Source organism: Osmia bicornis, chromosome 13 (genome assembly GCF_907164935.1).
Source record: "Osmia bicornis bicornis chromosome 13, iOsmBic2.1, whole genome shotgun sequence".
Taxonomy (NCBI): domain Eukaryota; kingdom Metazoa; phylum Arthropoda; class Insecta; order Hymenoptera; family Megachilidae; genus Osmia; species Osmia bicornis.
In genome coordinates, this window is record NC_060228.1 from 1603668 (window position 1) to 1629026 (window position 25359).

At 39.0% G+C, this 25359-nt stretch overlaps 1 protein-coding gene across 3 annotated transcripts in view; it reads left to right on the forward strand.

Moving 5' to 3' along the window:
• Positions 1-25359, forward strand: part of LOC114871774 — a 251681-nt gene that overhangs the window by 221152 nt on the left and 5170 nt on the right. For all 3 annotated transcript variants that reach the window (XM_029178110.2, XM_029178111.2, XM_029178112.2), the window contains 5 exons: positions 1386-1646; positions 3763-3827; positions 4846-5050; positions 5383-5528; positions 5730-5858. In XM_029178110.2, the coding sequence (XP_029033943.2) occupies positions 1386-1646; positions 3763-3827; positions 4846-5050; positions 5383-5528; positions 5730-5858 (806 nt within the window). The remainder of the gene's footprint in view (positions 1-1385; positions 1647-3762; positions 3828-4845; positions 5051-5382; positions 5529-5729; positions 5859-25359) is intronic.

Sequence of the window (25359 nt, forward strand, 5' to 3'; positions counted from 1 at the left end):
TCACCTGAACACCAATCAATCGATCCTTTCGAAAGTTTGAACACCATTCGTCTACCCATTGTCGATAAAATCATCGGACAGGATTAAATATTTGTCGAAAGAACAATCAAATGTTTGGGACAATACGGTGTGCCAGTCCATGGTGATTAATATCTGACACGATTAATATCTCGACGATGACAAAGCTGATTCCTTTGTACGTTCCCTTCTTATTTTCCTCACTTTCTGCTTCGCGTTCGATTAGTTGACAAATTCGTTCTGCTTGAAATTCTAAAGATAAAATTACAAAGAACATCGCTGTATGTGTAATAATTTTTAACCCGTTCGTTTCACGTGGAGTTTTTAAAATTCGACGAGACAATTCGTTGGGAATTACGTAAAATGGTAGTTTATCTGTATAGCCAGTTGCTGGGGGTAACATAAAAGCGTTCATCTGCAGCGATCGTTGGACGATCTGTGCGCTTCGTTATGAGCAGAAGTGCAATTACGTGGTGGTCGAAAGAACGAAGGAACGAAAGAACGAACGACACGACACGAGGCTTTTATCGATCTTACATCTGTTCCACGAGTCGAGTTGCAAAGCTCGACTGTAGACGGCATTCAACCGACAGATAAGTCATTTAGATACGAAGAAATTGCACTTGCTGCTCGCTCGAGAGGGTGCATCTAGGTATTCGCGTTAACCACATCGATCGGCTCGTCTCGATCGTTTTTCCTCGATACTCGATAGGAATGTAGGTCGAACGACACCCTTTCGTGTCCTCCTTTTGCTGTATCGATAAATGCGCTAGATAGAAATTATCGTGGACCTCCTTCTTTTCAGCGAATTTATTTACTAGTCGTTTCGTCGATGTTCGAAACATGTATACGGCGAGGATTTTCTGAGCTGTGTTTCCGAATGGCCCCATCAAAATTAAGAACTCTGGTTCGGTATATAACCTAAATTGACTACAAGAAACCGATTAAAGTTGGTTTCAGAGCTGGATGTCTTTCCGTTTTCGAGATAGCGTGGTAAGGTTAGGTTAGGATAGGTTAGGTTCTGTGTATGCGCACTATCGAATAGCGCATGCGCAGTATTGAATCGCGCCTGCGCAGTATCGAATAGCGCACATGTAGTCCCAAAATTGTACAAAAATTTCTTACCACGATATCTTAAAAACGGTAAAACATCCAGCTCTGAAACCAATTTTAATCGGTTTCTGGTAGTCAATTTAGGTTATATACCGAACTTGGGTTCTTATGGAAACTTATCCATTGTCTGTCGCTTGGTAATGCCAACTCACATCATTTTGATGCAAACGAATGAAACAGCAAATTCCCAAGGATAGCCGAGGATTTCCAGCATTTACAGATAGGATGTAAACGGTCGCTGTCGATTGTTCCAGTCGAGTCCCAGAAGGATTATCACGCTCGTAGGATACACCATCATTATCCGAGGACCACAACGACGACCATCTCGTCGACGACCAAGTCGCCAGTTAGCACGACGACGGTCATCGTGGTCGAACAAGTGGAAGATAATCAAATACCGGAAGTGACGAGGTGGCCGACCACCGAACCCACGGAAACTTGGGAAATCACTACCACGAGCAGTACCACCATAAGTACCACTCCAAGTACCACTACAAGTACCACCACCCCGCCTCGTGAGTGCTTTCATTTTCATCTTTTGTCATTCCCGGATATTCTAATACGAAGAAATATAAATAAAATGAACCCCTCAGGGGAGGTGTCGATTCTCGTTTGCATTTTCTTATTAAGTTTCACTGCTTTATAGTCTTTAACACTAGAACTACCAAACCCGTCAAAATGACGGATCTTTGATTTTTTGTTTTAAAATACAGAAATTATTTCAATGCTTTTGTTGAAATGTATGTTGATTTTTATCGCGATTAAGAATAATTTTACATGCTAGTTTATATTTCATCCTTTACTTATATTTCTACTTTATTTTCAATGTGTTCTAGTGTTAATATTACGGCATGTACAGGGTTAGTCAAATAAAGAGTTACAAACTATTATCTCGGAAACTATACCAGCTATTGACCTAATTTCTTTTTTTTTTTTTAATTAAATGGTACGAAATGATTGTGTGGTGTACACACAATTTTTCTAAAGAATAAACCTATTTTGTCTTTTTTAAATGGAATGCTATACTAATTTCTTTTTTAAATAGCTTTTATCAAACTGGATTTACTCAAACCATTTTTTAATATTCCTAATTAACGATTTATGGCAAAGGAAATATTGAAGGAACGAATACACGGAGGCCTCAAAAGAGAATTAAAACAGGAATATTTTGTCTCAAAATTCATTTTATTAACCCCTTCACCTATGATTTTTTCGATAGTTGCGTCAGTCAGAGTTAACTATTTATTTCTTGAATTTTAAAATAAATAAAGAGAAATGAAATATCATGCATACATAGCATTCAGCGATCCTTGACTGAGCAAATTAGAATTAGAATTAAACTCAAAATTTAACTATACTAAAAGTATATTAAAATCAAATTTAACACAATTGAACTGTAAATTGCGTCACCAGTGTGACACGATGTTGTAGGGCAACGGGTTAAATATTAAACCATGTATTTATTCGTTTCATAATGTTATGACATATCTACATCAGACAGTATTGTTGTATTTACCAACTGACAAGCATTTTGTATTCAAGTTTTCATATCTTTTGTGGTGAGTGAAGTTTCCATTACTTTATGCTTCAAATACCTTTACAAGAAAAAGTCGAATGCAAAATGCTTGTAAGTCGATACTTGCAATAATGTCCGATACGCAATATTATAAAAGTGATAATATTAAGAAAAGAAGAAACAAATTCCTAATCGTCATTTTCAATATTTACTAAAATGAATTTTAAAACAAAATATGTCTGTTTTAATGTTTCTTGGACGCCTTCGCGTATTTGCTCCTTGAATATTCCCTTCACCATAAATCGTTAACTATGAAGAATATAAAAAAAATGGTAATAACATTCGAGTAAATGTATACCATCCTATTTAAAAAAGACGACGTATGTTTATTCTGATCTTATGATAGCCATTTTAGAAACATTTTTTATGCACCACACAATCAGACACTTTGTACCATTTAATTAAAACAAAAAAAATTAGGTCGATAGCTGCTATAATTCTTGAGATAATCATTTCTAACACTTTATCACGTTGAACGCCATGAGGGTCACCAGTGACCGGCCCCGCAACTTACACACACCTGAATAATAAAAAGAAAACAATAGAAAAACATTACTTTAAGTAATATTGCTATGGTACAAATAATGTGAAATGGGAAATAGGAAGCTTGAAATTTGAAAATTAATTATTACTATTCTTAGTAATTTTAGAGGTTTAATACGTCCCACAAAAAATGCCCCATTTCACTGTGGCGTTCAACGTGTCATCCTATTCACCCTGTATGTAAAAAATACCGAAAGAGAAACATCGATGCGCATACGCGATGACGTGGTATTTCTCGAATGAGAAATGCAACTCCTTTGATCGTTCGAGTCGTACGGAAAATTCTGTGTCGAAACATATACAGAGAGAGGAGGAATTTTCGTTTCTTCGCCGCGAGAACCTATGCATCGAACGTTACAAAGCAAGGTGGCCAAGAGACGGCGTTGAAAACTGGCTAAAAAGAAAGATTCGAAAGAAAGAAGAGGGGTAGAGGAGGAAAAGAGGAGACAGGAGGAAAACAGTTTTCCAGGAAAGGCGCAGCAGTAACCGTCTGAACGTTCGTCTCTTTATAGGCTTCTGCGTGGTTCAAAGGCCGAGGCAAAGTCACCAATACATAAGGGAGGGCAAAGGCAAGAGGGTGAGTTCGACAATCTGCAAAGTATTTTCGCGGCCGACCGGGCGAAAAGCGTTCTCGAGCAATCGAGCAGATCGAAGGAGCACGGGCAAGGATTGAGAAACGTTCGTGAACGGAACGAAAGTCTGGAAAGATTCGAGCTACGAGGAAAAATCGTGCTATTAGAGAAATAGTATCGGACCATTTGAAATGGAATTCAAATTTTCAGTCTTTTTAACATTTCAATTTGAACCAGTTTCGCGTCTCGTATCGTTTGAAATACCTGCGATCATTCAACTGGTTATGATTATAAAAACACAGCTGGTAATAAAGTTTGTTACCAACGAGCATACATTTATTTTTTTAGTCGAGCATTATTTCGCGTCGTTTGTGCATCGACATTTTGTACGACGATGTAACGTAAATAATGAACGAGCCAGGGATTCAAACTTTAATTCTCTTGGAACGTTCCGCGGGAAAGCTTTTAATTAACGTGAAAATAAAGAAACAGCAGTGAAAATAATAAACGTTGAACGGCCTTTTACCGGACGGGAATGGGTAAATTGTGAAACCGTAGATCGTATGAATTGCTAACGAAAAAGCACAGTCAACCAGGCGGTTTATGAACGTCCATACGATACGTATGCTTTTACTTCTTTTTTTCATTAGACTCGTTATCTTTTTGGATCAATGTTCGTGAATTAACGATAACCTCGGATTGGAGATGAAAAGTTTAATTCGATAGATCGCTATTAACTTTGTCGAGCATTAATATTCACTGAATGTATTTTCAACCTGGCACATTTATTTTTTAATCGTTATATCGTACCTGCATCCTGATTGTGGTATTTCAATGATTGCAACATTTCCAATTTCAAATGAATACGGTAGAAAACATCTTTCGACACTTTTACTCTTTAACACGTTCGCACGTTACTCGGTAAACGTGTTAATCACTTGTAGGAAAATTATTTGCCATTAGAGAAAGAAAATATAAAGAGCTGTTTGAGCTTTCGAAATTTGTAAGGTGTATGCTTTTCAGCTGTATCGCGAGGACGAACCTGAATGCTCGGAGCTGTGCCAGTGTGGCGAGGGTGAGGTTTTGATCTGCAACACGATCTGTGTGGATTCGTCGCCGTGCAAGACGGACTTCGCCTTCTATAATCACGAGGCACCAGCGTATCAGGCGCATCGGGGACCCTGCCTTTGCTATAGCGGTCGTTTCATATGCATGCGGCCTTCGCCCGGTGAATATACACACATACACCCTCTACAAGCGTTAGATTTCACGCTGAAACCATGAATGGAACTCGATCGAGGCGATAACTCGCGAGGATAGAAGCGATATTTTGCCGATTTAACATAAACATTTTTCATCCAATTAAGCAAATTTAATTTAAAAAAATTGCTCTTAGCAAATTTTAAAATAATTTTCAACTCGAGTTGCGCGGGATTGAATCTTTGTTTGATTGAAAATAAGCAGCCGCGGGGTATTTATTTAATTCCAATATCGAGATATTTCAACAAATTCAAAGGTTAACATTTAATAACGATGTCTTTTGTTGATCCGAATATGCAGATGCTTACTCAATACCGCACGGAGTGTTCATGTTCCTCGGCTACAGCGAAAAGGACGAGAGCTTATTGAGACAGCACAATAATCTCACGGTCCTGGACGCGGTGTCGTCTCTCGATAGTTTCATGAGGGAAGAAGTTAACAATCAGGTAAGCAACAGTTTCCTATGAATACGTTGAGAACGAGTCGCATTTTCTTGAGCCAGGGTATACGAATAGAAAAATCTCAAGGGACAACATAAATCGTATAGGACATATCAAGCGATACACGGCATAGAAGGAAAGTTAATAATGCGAGATAGCGTTGGATGACGTCGAGATATATCAGTTCCTTTTCCCTTTTATTTGCAGACGGTCTGCACCCTGTTCCTGTACAACGCGACCCGAGAAAACGTGATTGCAGTGGCGCGTCTCGGGACTGACAATCCACCCCTAAATAGCAGCCAAGCTCAAAGTCTGCAGCACCTTCTGCGCGTCAAGGTGAGTAAATTGCAAATAGCAACGGCCCTCTTGCCTCCCTGAATTCGCATCAATTCTGATCTTATTTTCCGGCCGACTGGCCCCTCTCGTCGCGTCGCCCAGCTTCCTCTAACTTTATCGCTCCCCGCTTTTTCTTGCTCATCCGCTTCTCTATTTAGACACTTCGTCCCGTGTTTCTAGCATAACGTTATTAAATTACTCGGCAACCCTTCTTTCCGACGAAACAACTTTATCCAGCAGCATCGAACGAGATGTTAAATATGTCAATACGAATGGTAAACGAGGGAAAATATTTGAAAAGTACTTTTTATTGCTTTGCAATTATTTTCATTCATTTCTCTATCCTTTGAAAATGTTAATTAAAGCACCATCGTACAGAGAAGTGGGTTACCCATTTTATTTTTCGATGTAAAGAGTCTCGGAATAATCATAAATAGAATGGTCGATTTCTTGCGAAATATGCTGTATAATTATAAATATTATAGACAACAATTTTTTTTTTCACTTTTTCTAATTGATGACGAATTCGGGCTAATAGAAATTCGGGTAGCAATATAAGACAGTGTTACTTTTGAGACAAATAAAATTATACTAACAATGATAAATGAAACATAACAGAACGTCAAATATAATAAAACAAGTATTTATTTTATTTTGCCCATAAGTGGCATGATAGGCATTAAAAATCATTAGAAAATCTTTTATCGCAAAATATGTACATTTTGTATATTCAGATTTTTTATTTTATTATTTAGTAATAAATTTGAAAATTTTATAGTAGTATGAAACTGTCTCATGTTTCTACCAATTTGTCATTTCACTATCTATTATTATTTATCATAATCAAATACAAATACTTCAAATATCCTTTGATACACTAATACTATGATTATTATAGCATAATTTACTTGTTTTGCTTTTTTTTAAACTCACAAATAAATTTTACTTTAAGAAGCACGCGTATAGACTTTCTATTACAGCCAATAGTTAAAACGTTTATTAAAAAAAAACGAACAGTACTTTATTCGTCGTAATACTTGATGTACAATCATTATCTCATATTTCTACCCTGTTTCATATTCGTACTTTTTCCTCGACATTTTGTAGCTCTAGGTCACGATTGACCCTGCTTTCTATCGTTCGTGGGTTACATAATGATATAACAAGTCCCTTCGATTCACGATTCATTTAGTTTCTAAGCTGGAGCTCGCTTAATCGGTAATAAACGTTATCAAGCCCGGTTGTTGGAGGAAGGTTAACAAGCCGGCCAGGCAATTCGAAGCTCGTTCGACGTTGATCTCGAACGTTTTTATCGTAATTTAATTTCTCAGGGGCGGAGATCCAAGATTAACCTCCGCTCTTGACAAGAAACGAAAAATAGCTGGTCGGTATAAAAAAGAGAAGAGGGATGGAAGGATGTCGCGTGCTCAGCCCCGATTCGATTTCGCGTCGAAAGGACTGCGTGTTCGCACGGCTAGGTGCGTGCTGGGCATCGGAAGTGCGTGCAGCATATCCGCGAGACGATATCAAACTTTACAGAATTTTTCGTTCCTATATCGGTCTCTCTTATATCTTCTTTCAAGCCGTGATTTTTCATCTCTTTCTTGCCGATTTCTCGAAGGGGAAACGAACCAGACGCGTCAGCTCTTCTCCCCTCGTGATTATCGCGATTAATTAACCGGTACGCCATCCTTAATTTCCCCGAAATTTATCCAACCCCTCGTATCAGATTTCGCGGCTCGCTGATTTTCAGGCTGATGAAAAGAAATTGAGAATGGCAAGGGACACGACAATTTTATGCGTTAGTAATGGTGATTGACTGTAACCGATAAAACACTTGCATCAGCTTTACCAGATACTGAAATGATCAATGAAAAAATTAGTAGATTAATGAAATTTAAAAAAATTAACAAAAATTCAATCGTAACGATGCAATCAATTTTCCTTTTGTACATATTTTGTTTTGGATCAGTTGCTGCGCTAATCGCTATTAGTAACTTCAATTGTCCTCGAACAACGCTTGTTTTTCAATCGTTTTCATAATTACACGTCACTTTCAGCGCAACAAAGAGTGACAACCACGCGATGTCCATTGTTTTCCGCTTTATAAAAAACTATCACGGTTTCGAAGGCTTTCGTGCGCATTTCCAAACATTCGAACGTGATTCAGATTCAATCAAGACATAATGGGTACGAAGAATTTTCAAACAATGAGCAATTTATCGAGCTTTCAAAAATTATTCTAGTTGTATTTCAAAACGGGTGTACATGGATCATCACAATTCTAAAACGTCAGCGAAGATAAATTGTTTAGCGAACAAAAATTGGTTGGCGAATACGGATCATAAATAAACTAGTTGTCGATTCGAATAACGACGTTGCAAATAAAGGGCTAGTGGTCGATAAAAGAAAATATATGTATGAAAAGTTGATAAACGAGCCAGATACGTTGGAAAGCGAGAAAAAAATTTCCTGGTGAACTTTAAACGACTGCAAGCACGAAAATCTCTCCTAATTCGTACGAGAAACGAAAGGGATTTGCGCGATGCTGCAGTCGGTATTTTGAGTAAAAGCCGATTGAAATGATGTGCAATTACGTGAGATTTTCGTGAAACTTGTTCCTAGGGAAATGGTTACGTTAATGAGATGAAGTATGTAATAAACTACAAGCACTGGCTTTTATAAATATTTGTAAACGATTCTTCAAATGCGACTTTTAATTCAGAATGTAGCTAGATTTTCATGAAAAACTAGCTGACCCGACAGACGTCCTGTCCAAATTACAATAAATTTATTCGTGATCATTTTGTGAATTTGTGAAAAGCTATTGGAAATGTGTAAAGTAAAAATGATAAAAGAACGTATTTCTGAATGATTGTGTCCCATAGAAAAAAGCACTTTCATTTTCTCCCAAATTTTCCATTTTTCTGGGCAACTTTTCCAATTTTTCTTTCCATAAAAATGTTATTCGGACTGTTACGAGCATTTAAAAAAAAAAATTATCCAAATCGGTCCAGCCGTTCTCAAGCGATGCGCTTACCAACGAACAGCGTTTAATTTTTATTTATATAGATTTTTGCACGTGTACAAGAGGGTAACCGCGTTTTCGTAGAATTATTATTTATCGAGGATAGGAAGGGTTGCGCGAGAGGGATCGTTGAACGATTCACGTTAAACCGCGGCATGCAAATTACGTTTTCGCACGGTGCTCGCTGATCCGCGACCGTTTCCATTCGCGGCCATCACTTGAACCGCAAAATTCTCCCTATCTTCGCGACCGGATCGATCCTGAAATGTTGTTTCCCGTCCATGGCTACGTTTTAACAGGTTCGCTGAAAAATCGACAACCGGTAGAAGAGTGAGAAAACAAAGGGGGTCAGTAGATGGGTACAGCGAACGAGAGGGGGCAGAGCGTGCCAATTCGAATCCGCGATCCCTCCATCAAATTGCAAATCGGTCGTCGCTTAATCGCAAATTGGAAATCGCCTCGGGAACTCCTACCGAACGATGCAAAATGTTCGCCACTGGTGTTCGTAAAGAGCTTAAGCTCAGGCTACGATGGCGAATTTTTTTTACCGACAACCAAAAAAGACGAAGAAAAGTCTTTGACCTTAGATTTCGGGATTTTAATTAACCTCCGAGCTAAACGATATTTAGATGGCGAGAAAATTGGTGAGAGGAGAAATAGCGAGTAACAGAAAACGGAAGATAGGGGGTAATTGTTGATCGGGTTAATTAGCAACCGCTACGGGCGCGAATACGAATGTCCGAAGCAGGGGTGAAAATGGAAATTTGCGAACGTGTGCGCGTGCAAAGATTAAACAATGACCGAAGCTGCAGCCGAAAGTCTTCTCAATTTCCGCGAACTGACCGGTAGTTGGGTTCGCTTTCTGCACGCGCGAGAACCGGAAATTGAAGGAGCGAATTTTGGCCACATTCTGGGTTCGATTCTCATGGAGAGTGTGTAGGGTTTGGAATAGAGAAAGCATCAGGGTCGCTTTCTTTTTCTGACTCTCTTCTGGCTCTCTTCTGGTTCGTAATTGAACGAGCGATCGGTCGCGGATCGCAAAGGGACCGAAACGAATTTCAATTGAATTCGCGATATATCGGCTTCAATGATCCGTTTTAATCAAATAGCTTCCACCAGATATCACGTTATTGTTCGACTCGCGAGTTGAAACGCAGGTTACGCATTTCAACGGTATGCGTGCGTGTTTCTGTACGTACAGATATATATATATGTGTGTGTGTGTGTGTGGATGCACGTGTCTGTGTATAGAGGGGAGTACTTTTTTACGAGCCACGGAAATGGTCGAACGAGCTTCTACGCGACCCGATCGAAACCCGTTCAAAGTGATTTTTTTTTTTTTTTAATTCTATCGAACCCCCCGGGAAATCGAAAGTTTAATTGTTCCGGCCAACGAAAAAGAATGTTTTTTTCGTTGAAACAAACATGGCGCGGTTGTCGGAAATAGAAGTGGAGGATAATTAACATATTATTCGAATTCTTTAATTAAGGCTAGTAGAGAATGGCAGGGTGCCAAGTACGTGCGATTAAGAAAAAAGTAACGGCGCAACGGATATCGCTGCAGGCGATTTTTAATGTTTTTCCTAAGCGGCTTGATACGTGCCGCGAATTCTGCTGCTCCGTTTCCGGCGCGGCTGCGGCGGAACGAAATTGTTCGAGGGGCGTAAAAACTGGCAGACGCACCAATCACTAGGCGACCTAGAACGGCTATGTCCGGAAACTTTTTACCATCTACGATGGCCAGTTTCCAACTTTTTACACGGTCATGGACCAACTCGCTCGATGAGATTTTCTTCGAAGAAAATTTCCCGCCGATTTTCCCTGGGCCCGAACGTTTTCACCACGTAAGATAACTATGATATTATCGCGACACTGACCACCTCTTCAACGCAAGATAAGATGTTAATCCTGGCGAACGATAGTATCCAATTTAGAGCTGTACAAATTCGTAGATAAGAAGAAAGATGAGATTTTATCATTGAAATGATCATAAAAATCAAATATTTCTTATCGTTGACTATCAAGGTATCTCCGATTTAACGGTAAGTTGGATTTTATTTGACGCAAGTGTCAGTGGAACAACGTAATTTTTCTTCACCGGAAACTTGGAAAGTTTGCGAGCACTTGGAGAGTAGGATAACAGCAGTTCGCCAAGTTAATTTCTTAAAGTCGTTTGTTCGTCCAAATCTGGCCTGGTTGAGCCTCGAGGGACACGCGTACAGTGGAAAGATGTTGAAAGTTAGTAAGAAGAATACGCGTTTAAATTCCGACAAAGTTTTTGGAAACTGAAGCACCCATTTTCAGCGGATTGAAGATTATCAATCATCTAAACCAGTGATTCTCAAACTGGATGCTGCGGCACCCTAGGGTGCAAACTGTGAAAAGCAAGAATAATAATAGGGGTGCCGTGAATTTTGTTTAATGATTTCAGTGTGCCGCCAGACAAAATAGTTTGAGAACCACTGATCTAAACTCTAAACTATGACTCTGAATGTTACCGATATTAAATTACCCGCCTAGTATTGAAAAGTCTGTTCAATTACTGTGAAAGCTTGGGTATCAAGCTTTTACGAAACAGCTGATAAAATATCATGACCTTTGGAAATTACACGTTTGACCGATTTCCGAATCACATTTACAATTATGCATCGACACGGCTCGGATAGAAGCCACCCTCTCACTGCCCAGTAACACCACCGACGGGTAGTTTTCACTGAAAATTCAATATCCATTATCTTAATTCAAATTTAAAACGAGTTCTGTGTACATGCAGTTTGTTTATCGTAATTAATACCTACCTGTTTCATCAGGGGATTACCGATGAAAATATTTGTCAATACATTTTGAAAAATAATTAGGGGAAGCGGAGACATGATGAGGAAGCTAAGCAAAAATGCAACAAAATTGATAATTATACCTTTTGTTTAAGTTTTTATGAATCAATGTATCATTATAAGTTAATGTTTTAATCTTTGGTTTATATCATTAGCAATATGTACATACAAGTTTGAAGTTATTAAATTTAAAAAAAGTAGTGAAAAACCATCTTGCCCCTACCACGGGGTATTGAGCTATTGAAAATTGAGCAAAATGGTTCCTCTAAATATTTCCATAATGGATGCCAATTATTTACTGTTCTTCACGCCCAGCTAATAAGCTGCTTATCTTAAATTCGTGCTGGTTAAACCGAATAGGCATTTCTCCAAATCTTCTAAATATTCGACAAGTTCTTCCTCTTCTGTTTGCAAAAATACGCTCTTAATTAGCCCTAATGGTAACTGTTTCAATTTTTGAATATAACATTCCAATGTTGTTTGTAGAAGGCAATATTCTCGAGTAGTTTTCTTGTACCCCATTTTGTTGCTTAAAACTTCATCTATAGCTTTCTTGATAACTTCTTCTGACCATTCTCCTCTTCTAGTTTTTTCCTATTATCTTTTCACCATTTCCAAATCCAAACTAAAAGTAACGAAAATTTGATTTAAATTATAACAGAAAACGCTAGCGTTGTTCAACCTCAAAAGACCCCATCTTACCTCAAACCATCGTTTTCCATAGACTGATGTTAATTGTACAAGAAATAAAAGAATATTGCAATTTTTAATAGTGTACATTAAAATAAGTGGAATGAAGATAATAATATAATAAGAATAATTTACTTTTCAGTACATAAAATAAAATCCACGTCGCACGTAAACAATTTCACAGCTCTAAATAAAAGACGCATGCTCCTCCACTCATTTTTGCTGACAACTTAACTGCTACAAGACAATAATTTCCGTCAAATGTTTGCCATTTTTCGATTATCATTTTTTCACGATACCCGATCATGCCAACCCCTGCCCTTACATTGTAACATATACAGTTGTTACTAGGTACATTCTACGTAAACGTAACTTACGATTTTAGCGTCCAAAAAGATACAGATTCGGAATCTTCCGCTATCGAAATCGAGTAGAAACCTTGTTCAATCGGAATAAAGTACCGAAGCCCCTTTAGAACCCTTAAGACACGGAAGCAAAGGAATCCGCGATTCAAAACACAAACGGGAATCGTTGCTTGAATAACATTTCGATAAGATTAGAAGAGGATCTCGTTTCTGGCAATGTCACCTCGAGATGGGAAGTCTCGATCTTTCGTAAAACTGGACAGGAGAATGGCACCACCAAAAGATAGATATATAGATAAATGGACAGCGAATGCGACGTCTAGAGGATTGAAGAGGAAGAACACAAAGAAAAGAGCTAGTTTAGGGAATCGAATGGACTTATTGGTCTTCGAATGGACGTTATCGCAGATAGAAGGTTGCTTCGTCGCGACATAATCTTGGAAAATACCTCCCTTGTTCGATCATCGGATTGGAAGAGAAAATAAATTGAATCGCTTTAAAGACAACGGTAGAAAGTGATAGAAAGTAGAAACATTTTGGGATACCTACCATGAGGGATCGAGGTTCTTGAAAGCTAAGGAAACAAAGAGAAGATGGTTAATCCCAGAATCCAAATTTCGTTATAAAGTAAAACTTGTCTCGGATTTCAAAATATTTTTCGAATAAAAAGACGTAAAGAAAAGATTCGCATTCACGAGTCGAGCCGCAGTTTTTTATTTTGAAAGCTACGGTTCATCGAGTTCCATCCTCGAAAGTTACACTCCCATGGGTGTCGTGCGCCAAACCATGCAACCGCGAAGAAACTTGCATTTTTCCCCCCGGCATAGCACGTTCCACATACATACGTCATAAAACTTTACTAATATAGGAGAGGAGAGTGTGCCATCCTTATGCCGCCAACTTTGAATCACCCTCCATTTCAAGCTTGGCATCTTTCACTTTCAGTGGCGGATTTTCGCGAACCTGGAATAGTAGAACTATGCTCTATCAATTTTTCTGAATTTATATTATAAAATTATAATAGGAAAATCCAGTTTCGTGGATCGTAGAGTTGTAGACGAGCATCAAGGCTATGCATCGTTGAATTCATTTGCGAAATTACTTGTTTTAGCGGAAGGGCTCTGGAATCGGTGTGCTTTTTGTCGGTCGTTCGAAATATCGAGGCAACGGCGAGCAAGCACAGGTGTTCCACATAGATAGGCAAGCATTGGCACGTGTCCAACAGAGGCACCTATGCCTTCTCGAGTTCACCCACTCCCCACCTTGATAACCCAGCTTGCTTCACCTCACCAACTTGCTTCGTCCAAGTATCGATCTCGGTCTTCTCGTGACTTTTCATTGAATTTCCATGCACCACTTAAGAGGCTGCTTCGTTCTTCCTCCGTGCTGCCCTTTCCTCTCGTGTTCATCCGCTTCCTTTCAATAGGACAAGACAAAGACGGTTGGATTCCGGCTGGACAAGTGATCGCTGATACCTTCTCCTAATCTGGAACGTAAAATTTCAATACGCCCGCTATAATAATCAACGAAACGTATGATCTAAATCTGAATGAACAGTGGAAACTGTTTCTATGACTAAGATCGAACTCTGTTCAATAATTGCCGGATCGTAGGTGGCCGATCAGAGTTTCCTACCAGTTAGCCCTGGGAAACTAGAGGAATTTATAGGTGCGGCTCATTCTAGCGGAGAGAGTTCGGCTGGCTTACGGATAATCGCGGCGACGTTGATGCCGAGCGGCAGAGTCACCGTTGGAAAGTTAATTAAGCACGTTCCAATAAACTTTGCTCAACGAGAGCGACATCGACGACGCGAACGCGGATTTATCTTGTCAGATCGATCCCAACAGGCGAATCGAAGACGATGCTCGAGCTTGTTGACGATCGACACTAGACGGACGCACGATGAAGCGCATTTAGACGCTCGACGATCGTTTCAAACTCTTCCGGATCGATACTGACCAAGTATTTTCAGTAGACGAGTTCCTCGTGGTGATTCCACTGTCCTGCAAAGTGTTTCCAAACTGTTTAGAGTTCGGTGTCGTTGAAACTTGGCAGATTTTTAGAGGAATTGTGAAATTTGAAGGTTCAGATGTCTCGGAAATTTTTTATTTAGGAAGATAATCAGTTTTAAAAAATCTATCGAAATGTTTAACCATTTTATACAACGCACAGTGAGCCAAAAATATTTTAGCACTATTTTAAAACTGAAAATCACATTGTAATAGGTCGTTGAATTCGTCTTAACGTTAACTACAACAGTATGTAGTCAACAAAACATGGTGACGTTTATAAAATGGAGGTGACTATAATTTTGTATCGAAAAAAAGTTTTTTGGAACATATTTTTATATTGAGATTTATAGATGACCGAATATCAATTAACTTTTATTGAAGTTAATTTATTGCTAATTCGTGTATACAAAATCGTGGTGACAGCGGGACATTCACACCGAACGGCTGGCCAAAGATATTTTGATTGTTTAATTGATATTTTGAAGTACTTCAATGTTTTGTTACATTTAGTCATAATACAATGTATCTTTTAAAATATGATACTTTTTTATTTTTGCAATTTTTTAATTATATTTTGAGTAAACGTTAGTAACATTTTTTTGTTCTTCGATAAATACTCTCAAATATCCTGCAAGAATCTTCCATTTGCAAGCATTTGCAGTTTAGGATCCTCACAGCACCAAAATTTTTAAGGATTATATAAAGCAGTGACTATACGTTAAAAATAAAAAAAAGTCAAAGAGGTCATTTTCGGGAAAAATAAGTAATTGCATATTATATGTTCGATTATTCGAAAAAAAGACATTATTTTCCAATTCTTTTTATATAATAAAACCACAAAAGAAAACAGGAAAGAAGATGCTAATTTACGTTACGTACATACCTACTTTCTTATGCATTCTACATGTATTTGTTTTAGCACTTTTAAGTCAGTACACATACATATAAAGGGTAACTTGTTTCGTGTAGATTTCTTAATGCTTTTTTGGAGCAGAAAAATTGCTTGCTTTCAAGCGCAATATTGTTACAAAATATTGCTTACACGTTTAGAAATATAGGGGAGAAAAAGTTTTTCATTTTGAACAAAGGAAATTTTAATTTTTGGCCAGCTTTTCAAGGCAAATGCCCCACTCTACAACGTCTATTGAAATGAAAATTCGTCGATAGGACATCATCAAGGTTCCAATCAATAGTCTTATTCGAAGCGCAACGCAAGGCAGTTTCAGACCTCCTTTTTTTCTTGCTCGTTGCTGCGATTTAATGGAGCGGCAAAGCGCTTTATCTTCGAATTTAAGAGAAGAACGATCTGAATACCTCGGATTCGAACCACTGTCGTACGGGGTTGAGAAAGAAAATAAGAAAAACGAAAAGGAGGAGGCTTGCGATCCGTCGATAATTCAGGGTCGTGGATACGAGAGTGCACGCGTATAATTCGACGCTCTGCTTAACAATGCGAATCGGTTCCCGTTCGATTCCCCGATTCCTTGATTCCTCGATTTCTGCCCCTTTCTAAATGTTAAATGGAACGAAACGCGAGTCCGTCGATGCGAGAATTCAACGTGAGAAACCAGGCCGACAAACCATCGACTTTCTACGCCGACAGATTCCTCCGAACGTCGCATGAAACTTTCATTCGAGTTTGAATTAAAAATTTCCACCGACCCTTCTTCGACTCCACCTCGCTCTTTGCAATCCAGCGTCGATTTCGTTGAATACTCCGGCTAGAAAAGACTATGAATTTTCTATTCGAATCCATCTGAATCGAACCGCTTCGAATTAAATGCTGGATACTCTTCGCCTTTCCGATGAATTATTGCGCTGCCGATGAAGAATGAATGGATTTTTTGGTTCTAAAACATGGCCACGCGCCCCTCTGTACGTGTGAATAGAGAAATAAATCAAGAGCTCTAGTTTGAAGCTATCGAAAGCCTAGATATTCTTTTTTATAGAGAGAGAACAGAGGGAAAGAAGTAAGAAAAATTCTAGATAGAGTTCTTGTGTTCTGTTTCGTTAGGTAACGATTCGAGACAAGGAATCTTTTTCTTCGTATTAGAGAAGGAAGGGATTTTTGTTAAGAAACTCGAACAGGAACGTTTTTATAAAGAATTCCGAGTTACCTTGGCCCGAAGTTACGGCTCAGACAACTTAAATTCATCCAGTGTGCTTGGCGAGAGACGAGTTGCCGCGAGGAATATCATTTCCCCATAATACCCGTTTCATTAAAACTAGCCGTCGTTTTACAGGCGGGAAAAAAGAAGTATAAATCTTGCCTGCAGAGCATCGTTCTCTCTTTTTTTTTTTGCTTTATCATTTTCCTTTGAAATAACGTCTCGAATTAAAATGAAATTAGCAATTCTGGAGAAGGAAATATCGTGAACAGGAACCTGACGAGTAATTGAAAAATCGAGAGGCGAAAAATTAAAGCTGCTCTTCAGTTTTCTAAATGCGACTGTTAAGATGATTAATTTTTCGTTTGAAATTCGAAGACAAGATAGCAAGTAGGTAGTCGATAATAGATACATACGTACGTCGAAATCGTCTATCGGGGAGATGGCCGATTCTGGTTGTAGAGCAACCGAAGGCAGACAATGAAGCAAGAGGAGACGAGGATGTTAGGTGGCTGGGTCTGATAGGCTGGGCTATTAAGGTATTGAGACCTTATCTGAATGAAGACACCGATATCGCGCGAACGGCTGCCGCGCCATTTCGAGTTCCATCGAAGCCTGGCTTCGATCAACAATCGTGCACGACGAACGTCACCGTCGCGACAATGCAACGATTCTCCTAGACCACCGTGTTCCTCCATTCCCAGAGGAGATTCCGCTCCATTTCACCGCACTGTGATTCGAAGAAATATCAAAAGGGTTTATTCGTTAAATACAACACAGTGATCACTTTCCCTTGTACTCTTTTGTATCTAGAGGAGAAGGTACCAATATGAAATAGGGTAGAAACATGAGATACCAAGATTCTAACCCGTATGCAGAATTGACACAGTTTTAACAATGATTGTAGGTATATCAAATAATACGACAAATAAAATACTCTCCCATAACAACTATTTTTGTTTAACAAACGTTTTAGCTATTAGCTGTTATAGAAAATCTTCACGCGTGCTTCTTAAAATAAAATTTACCTTGGGTTATTTTGTGAGTTTTCAAAAAGCAAAATGGGTAAATTATGGTATAATAATCATAGTATTAGTATATCAAAGGATATTTGAAGTGTTTGTATTTGATTATGATAAATAATAATAGATAGTGAAATGACAAATTGGTAGAAATATGAGACAGTCTCATACTTCTATCACATTTTTCAATTTATTACTTGAGTAATAAAATAAACATCTGAATACACAAAATGTACATATTTTGCGATAAAAGATTTTCTAATGATTTTTAATGCCTATCATGCCAGTTATGGGCAAAATAAAATAAATGCTTCGTTTAATTGTGGTTGTTTTATTATATTTGACGTTCTGTTATGTTTCATTTATCATTGTTAGTATAATTTTATTTGTCTCAAAAGTAACACTGTCTCATATCACTACCCGAATTTCTATTAGCTCGAATTTTCCATCAATTAGAAAAAGTGAAAAAAAATGTGTTATCTATAATAATTATAATTATACAGCACATTTCGCACGAAATCCACCAAATTTCTATGTTTCACGATTCTATTTATGTATGACTATTCTGAGACTCTCTACATCGATAAATAAAATGGGTAACCCACTTCTCTATACGATGATGCTCTAATTAACATTGGACATTAAAATTTTCAAACGATAGTGAAATGAATGAAAATAATTACAAAGCAATAAAGTTTTGTAAAGTCTATATTATTTATATTTATAAAGCTCATTCCACATGAAATTTATTTCTGTTTATGACTATTCTGAGATTCTCTACTTTTAAAAATAAACTGGGTATCCCATACCGGTACCCCCTTTTCTAAAACTTTACAGAAGATGTGCAATTGAAGCATATTAGAGATCGAATTAAATTTTTACCTATTCCACTATTAAGCAAGAATGTCGAAGGTAAAAAAGGGAAGAGATCGAATATTGTTCAAAAGCGGAAGAGTTCGTTTGTTCCCTTTGGTTCTTTCACGAAAGATTCACGCCTAGGGCGAAATTAATCGGCAACGGTGGCTCGATCTGTCCTGTCGGCAGCTCAAAGCTGCACCAAATCATTTCTCACGAGGTATGTGGGTCGTCGATATCTCTGGAAAGGGGTGTACCGTCCTTAATTATCCTCTCAAAGCCTACACATCGCTGGAAACAATGTGTTACATTTGCAATTAAACTAAAAGACTTGGTAAAAGTTTCACTTGTAAAGTTACTATTCCGTAATTCTACGATCGCAAAACAGAGAAGAGCTGTTTAAAAATGAAAAGCACTCTTGTTCGACGCGTTGTCGGTGGCGAACGATCGTTCTGGGACGTGCGTGGTATCCCGAGAAGATATCCACGCGTGTCGGCGGTGCTGTTCCCGTTCTTCTTCTTCGTCAAATTGGCGAACGTCGCGAGAACGACGTGTTCGCGAGACGGCCTCGTAAATTTCCGCCCGCAATTTCAGCCCCGCGGAAACTGTTGGGCGTGGCTTATGCTCGTAAACTCACGGAAGCCACCGCTTCCGAGCTGCTTAGCGACGCACGCATAACGCACCCATTTTCGCTTCTTTCTTTCCCGCCAAACGAATGTCGAATAAATCGCAGGAACATTTGTCGCGAAGCTTTCTCCGCGTCCTGTATCGCTTCGTTACTTTTTAAATTGTGCTACAAAAGGAGGAAAATTTTTGAGAAATCTTGCAGATTCGGCGTCCTAGATTGCAGCTTCAAAGGAACCTTTATTTTGTAGAATCCAAGGATTTTGAGGAATTCTCTAAGCATAGGAGCTTCGCTTATTTGAGGGATCTTGAGGCTCTTCTAAAATTCCTTTTGGTTTCTTGACTTCAAAGAAACTACCAAGATTTTAAAACGTTCTTTCTTTAAAAAAATAAACAAGTTGCTCGTACTTCATTGAAATAATTTATTTTGACGAAGAAGAAAGTAGCGTCACCTTTAGGAGAGAATATTGGTTAATCGCGATCAGAAGCGAGGAGGTAAGCTGAAGAAATCTTTACAGGGACAGTTTAAAAGGCTTTTTCCCAAAGGGAGAAGGAGAACCGTATCTCGACACAGTTTCTCACGAGAGAACGCGACGAAGCTAGAAGCGATTCTTGAAAGAAGCGCGGACTCGAGAGAAAGGCATCTTTCATTTTTAAAGCGATCCAAAGGCGCGCGGGCGCGTCTCCTCGCGCGGTCGCACACACGCTATCTTTAGGGTTTAAGAGGGAGAGGCTCAAGTATGCGAAACGAGATGTTTTCCTTTAACGTTTCCTTAACGCCGGGGTCGTTTCGCAAAATGAAGCAGCCTCGTGTCCCGTAAAGGAGGCGAGTCATTAATTTTAATCGACCAAAGTGGCTCGTCGTGACTTGAAAATTTTGTTTACGCGTTTACGCGCCAAACCGTGTCGAAGCTTTCTCCTGACCATTCGCTTAGTTGCATTTCATATTACATTTTAGGTCAACTATTTATCTTCGTTAAGATTTTCTAAGCTGACGAACGCTTTTTTACCGTCATTTCTAATGAGAAAGATCTGTCCACTCTCACCTGCAGTGGTCTGGGGTAAGTTTCCGAATGGCTCCACCAAAATTGGGAATTCAGGTTTGGTATATAAGCTAAATTGACTACCAGAAACCGATTAAAATTGGTTTCAGAGCTGGATGTCTTCCGTTTTTGAGATATCGTGGTAAGAAATTTCTGTATGCTATTCAATACTGCGCATGCGCTATTCGATACTGCGCATGCGCTATTCGATACTGCGCATACACAGAACCTAACCTAATCTAATCTAACCTAACCTAATCTTATTACGATATCTTGAAAACGGTAAGACATCCAGCTGTGAAATCAGCTTTAACACGCTAAGTGCTACGCCGGTCCCCAGGGACCGGCAGTGGACTTTCCGTTCAGCCGGCGCCGGTCCCTGGGGACCGGCAATCGGTTTTTCGTTTAAGCGGCGTGGATTCTAGGGACTGAGTGCTCACGCGCTTAGGCGACACCGAGCCGAGCGCTGCCGGCTGAGCGGAAAGTCTAGCGAAATCGGCACCGCACTCAACGTGTTAATTGATTTCTTGTAGTCAATTTAGGTTATATACCGAATCTGAGTTCTCAATTTTGGTGGGACCATTCGGTCTGAATTAAAATTTAGCTGTATCAGATATGATGAGTCAAGTTTGTCACCTTTGATTTGTAACTTGCGTCACAAATGTAACCCTGAACAAGTCAATGAACAGAGAAAAATTGTTGAATGAAAAGCAAACATATGGGAAGGAGAATTCGGAAGGCGTGGAATAAAGTCGAAGAAAGGAAGCGGACGGCGAAAAACGGGCGAGCTTTCATTTTTAAAGCGAGCGGAACGGCTCGACGACGCCTCGAGGGCTTTACAGAATTGAAGAAGGAACGGGTCGAAACACGCGGAACAAGGAGAAAAACCCTTTAAACACGCAACCCGTTTACTTGAGCCGGTTTTAAAGGGAAACAGCTGCCGCTCGTCGACACGTGTTTTCATCCCCTCGCGGAATCGCGAGAGTCTTTTTTTCCTCCTACTACCCCACGATTCTTTGCTTCCCTTTTCCCTACCCTCGCGTTGTCCAGCTTGCTAACGGAGGTTCTCGTAGATTTCCGGATTAACGTGCCGTGCACCCGACTCTCTCCTTTATTCCTGGTTACCGGACCGGATTTCAGAAAGATTCCCGCACGATTATGCAAACGAGCCTGTTGTTTCGCGCTGCTCGGACGCGAGAAAGTGAATCGACTAAACGAAATTTCAGACCGCTGAGAATTTCGGATTCGTGGGCCCTCTTTGAAACTGTCAGACCAAAGGATTTATTGAGTTTTACATTTCCGAAACTAAGTTATTCTGGAAATTTTCATCGATACACTTTTTCAATTAAAATCTTTGAAATCAATTGAAATATTTTCGCATTATTTTGTAATGTCCGCGGCTTTCTATATGAGTCCACGGCGTTGTTATTAGAGTGCGTAAGTGAAGTAGGAATTGAATAGTCTCACTTACAAGAATTGAAATGAAGCTCCTTCCTTTTCTGTTCAATTCACTTTTATTTGATAAATTAAAGTTTACAAGTGTACATAAATTGCCGAAATATACTCTGTCGAAGCCCGGAGCCGTCGTAGCAGAGTCTTCACGATAATTGACTGATTGGTAGCGGTAGAGACAATTACGAAGAAAAGAAAGGGGGCACGAAGCTTGATTTGTAAATTCTGATGAAGTACATTTATTTGAGTTATTGGCATTTTCCCAATATGCCGACCACAAATAAACTGTTCACTCAGAATTGAGAAACGATGAATTTGGATATTGGAAGTTGAAGAATGCGTCACAGGACGTAACAATTTAAAAAAACTTAAAGCCATAGTGTCTTAACGTCAGCTAGAATAATATTTAATCGAGAATACATGGTGACATTTAACACTGTCTTTTTTTATTGATAAAAAGTTCTTTTTGAAATTCTTTACATTGAGATTTATAGACGACCGATTAACTTTTGTTCGAAACATTTTTTGCCAGATCATTGGAAGTGTATGCAAAATCGTGGTGACAGCGGGACGTTCATACCGAACGGTTGGCTTAAAATATTTTAGTTGATTGATTGATATTTTGAAGTACTTTAATGTTTTGTCACATTTCATCATAATACATTTTTTAATAATTTAAAGATTAAAAAACATAAATGCTTTTGATGAACAATCGATTGATTTGTGATCGATCAGAATCTGAAGGAAATGAAAATGAAATATAACTTTAAAAATAAAATACCTTTTTATTTTGCAACTTTTCTATTACATTTTGAGTAAACGTTTTAATAACATCTTTTGTTCTTCAATAAGTATTTTTAAATATCTTGTCAGAATCTTTCATTTGCAAGCAGATACAGAAGTGTTCATTTTTAAGATATGCTGTTAAAAATATGCAGTTTAGGCATCTCTTGGCACCTAAATTTTTAAAACAGGTCATTTTCGGGCAAAATAAGTAATTGCATATTATGTGTTCGATTATTCGGAAAAATTTTTCTTTAAATTCTTGTTTTATATTAAAACCACAACAGAAAACAGGAAAGAACGTACTAAGTTACTTTACGTTTTGGCACTTTTTAATTATTACACATATAAACGATAACTTCTTTAATGTAGGTTTCTCAGTTCTTTTCTGAGGCACAAAAATTGCTTGGTTACAAGCACGAAATTGTTACAAAATATCGCTGTTTATGAAAAACAATTATTACATTGTATTAACCTACACATTTAGAAACACAGGGGGAAAAAAGTTCGAGCAGAAATAGAATTCTGATTTTTGGCCAGCTTTTCTAGGCAAGTGCTCCGCTGTTGGTTGGATAAGTTAAGAAACAGAAGAAGGAAAAATGTATTTGCTACAAAAGTAAGGTTCACGAAGCACGTAGCCGGTGTGACAGGTCATTGAGAAACGAGAAACATCGAATTGGTTCGCGTCTGAAACGAAATCGCTAGTAGGACGATAGAAATCCGACGCAAAGAGGGTAGCAATGAAAACATGGACGAAAATATCGCTGGAAGCATACTGGTAGGGTGTAGAGTTCGTTGTCGCGCGACTCGAAAGGCTCATTTGCATTGCGTGACAGGGCTGTTTTCCACGACGGCAACCCTTTACGTGTTATAAAGCCGGCATACGTTGCATGTCGTTATTCCTTCCCTTTCACTCCTTCCATCAGCCCACTGATTTTATATTTCTCCACTACACCTTTTATCCGAACCCTTCTCTTCTTTCTCTTCGACCAATCCCCCTCTCCCGTGTTACTCGTTTCTTACTCGCCTCTTTTTATTTTCTTTTCTTTTTCCTTCTTTCTTCCTTCCTTTTCCCTTCGTTTTAATGACTAACGTCGAGCAGACTCGACGTCGTTATTGATTAAGCGAGCACGTGAAGGCGTACCGTTCTCTTACATGATGGAATTTCGCTGTTTTTTTTTCTTTTACTTTCTATTTTTCTTAATCCGTAGAACTTCATTAGCCCGGGACGACCGTCTCTCTATCAATCTTTGACGTTTTACGTTTAATCGTAAGATAGCAGGTGATCGGTAATCGCAAAATACAAATACCGAAATGTTTCAAATGAAATAGTTTTCTGTTACCAACATTCTTCTATGCATCTCATGATCGTTTCACCGTCTCGTTTAGGAGCCGATGATACAGGATAATTAGCGTCGTCATTCGTTGATCCAGGCTCCCAGAGCATGCGTCAAATCCTATTATATCTCCATTATAAATTGACAGCGTCGTTTAACAGTGCGAACAGGGTGTATAAGGATCACCTTGGATAGAGCGAATAGAGGTGGCAAATCCGCAGGAACAATCGTTCCTAATATCGAATGCATTTGCCCCGATGAAAGGGCTTTCTCTGTTCAGATGAGATGGGAAGGGCCAGTGGGAATTGTAATTGCAAGATGGATCCCTGTCTGTTCTTCATTATGCCTTGCCAGATCCCATTCACCTAGACGTCATCTCTATATCTCTCCTTGTCTCCTTCTCACCTCATCCTTTTATAATTATACCACATCTCGTACTTGAATTATTCCTCCTCTTTGTTACAGTCTGATCTTATACACCTTTGTTTTTTAAGAAGAAAGTGTTTTCATCTCTCTGTTTCTTAGGAAATCCCAACGCGTCAGCGCAACCGATCCACCATCAGAAATTCAATTAGCCCGTCGTTAATAAAGGATTCGTTCTGTCGATGGATAATGGCATTCGCATGCAACCAATCTTCCAGCTGCCGTCGTTCAGCTAGCGATACGAATAAATCGTGCAAGGGAACCCACATGTTACGTTCCGCGTTTCTCCATCCATCATTCCAACGAACCTCATTAGTTTACGACATTCTAAGTTGCGCTCCTCGTTTATCCAACTCCAGGGATTATGTTAATTCCGATAACTTCCTTTGGATGGTCGAAGGATTAGTCAATTGTCGCATTTATTGATCTTATTAGAAATAAGGGAATCCTTGGGAATTATTCCGAGTCTTTTTTAAAACGGAAACACATTCTCTCTGGTCAAATTTCTGTATCATGTTCCGGTTAAACGAGCAAAGACTGAATCGAATGAACATTCGCGTCGTTGCTTCGAATACCAGTTGATCATTATTCCGTCGAAGCGCAAGTTCTCTTCCTTGTGGGCCACGAGAACAAGACTTCCATTTCTTGTTCCGTACAACAACGAAATAGAAACACGAGGAAACGTCTCTCGCTAATTGGACGTCGCGTTCTGGCGATGCTTCGTGCTTCGAAATTAGTTATCTAATCGAGCAAGTTGTTTCTCTCTCTGTTCCCATTCGGTAGTAACTACAGATCCAACGAGGCTGGACATACCTTTGTTCTCGAAGAGTCATGATTTTGGGGATCTCAGACACCCCCAGGTGAGGTTAGGTCTGTATCTATGGAACACAGTCGATATTTTACCAGTTCCTCTTTTACTGCACCT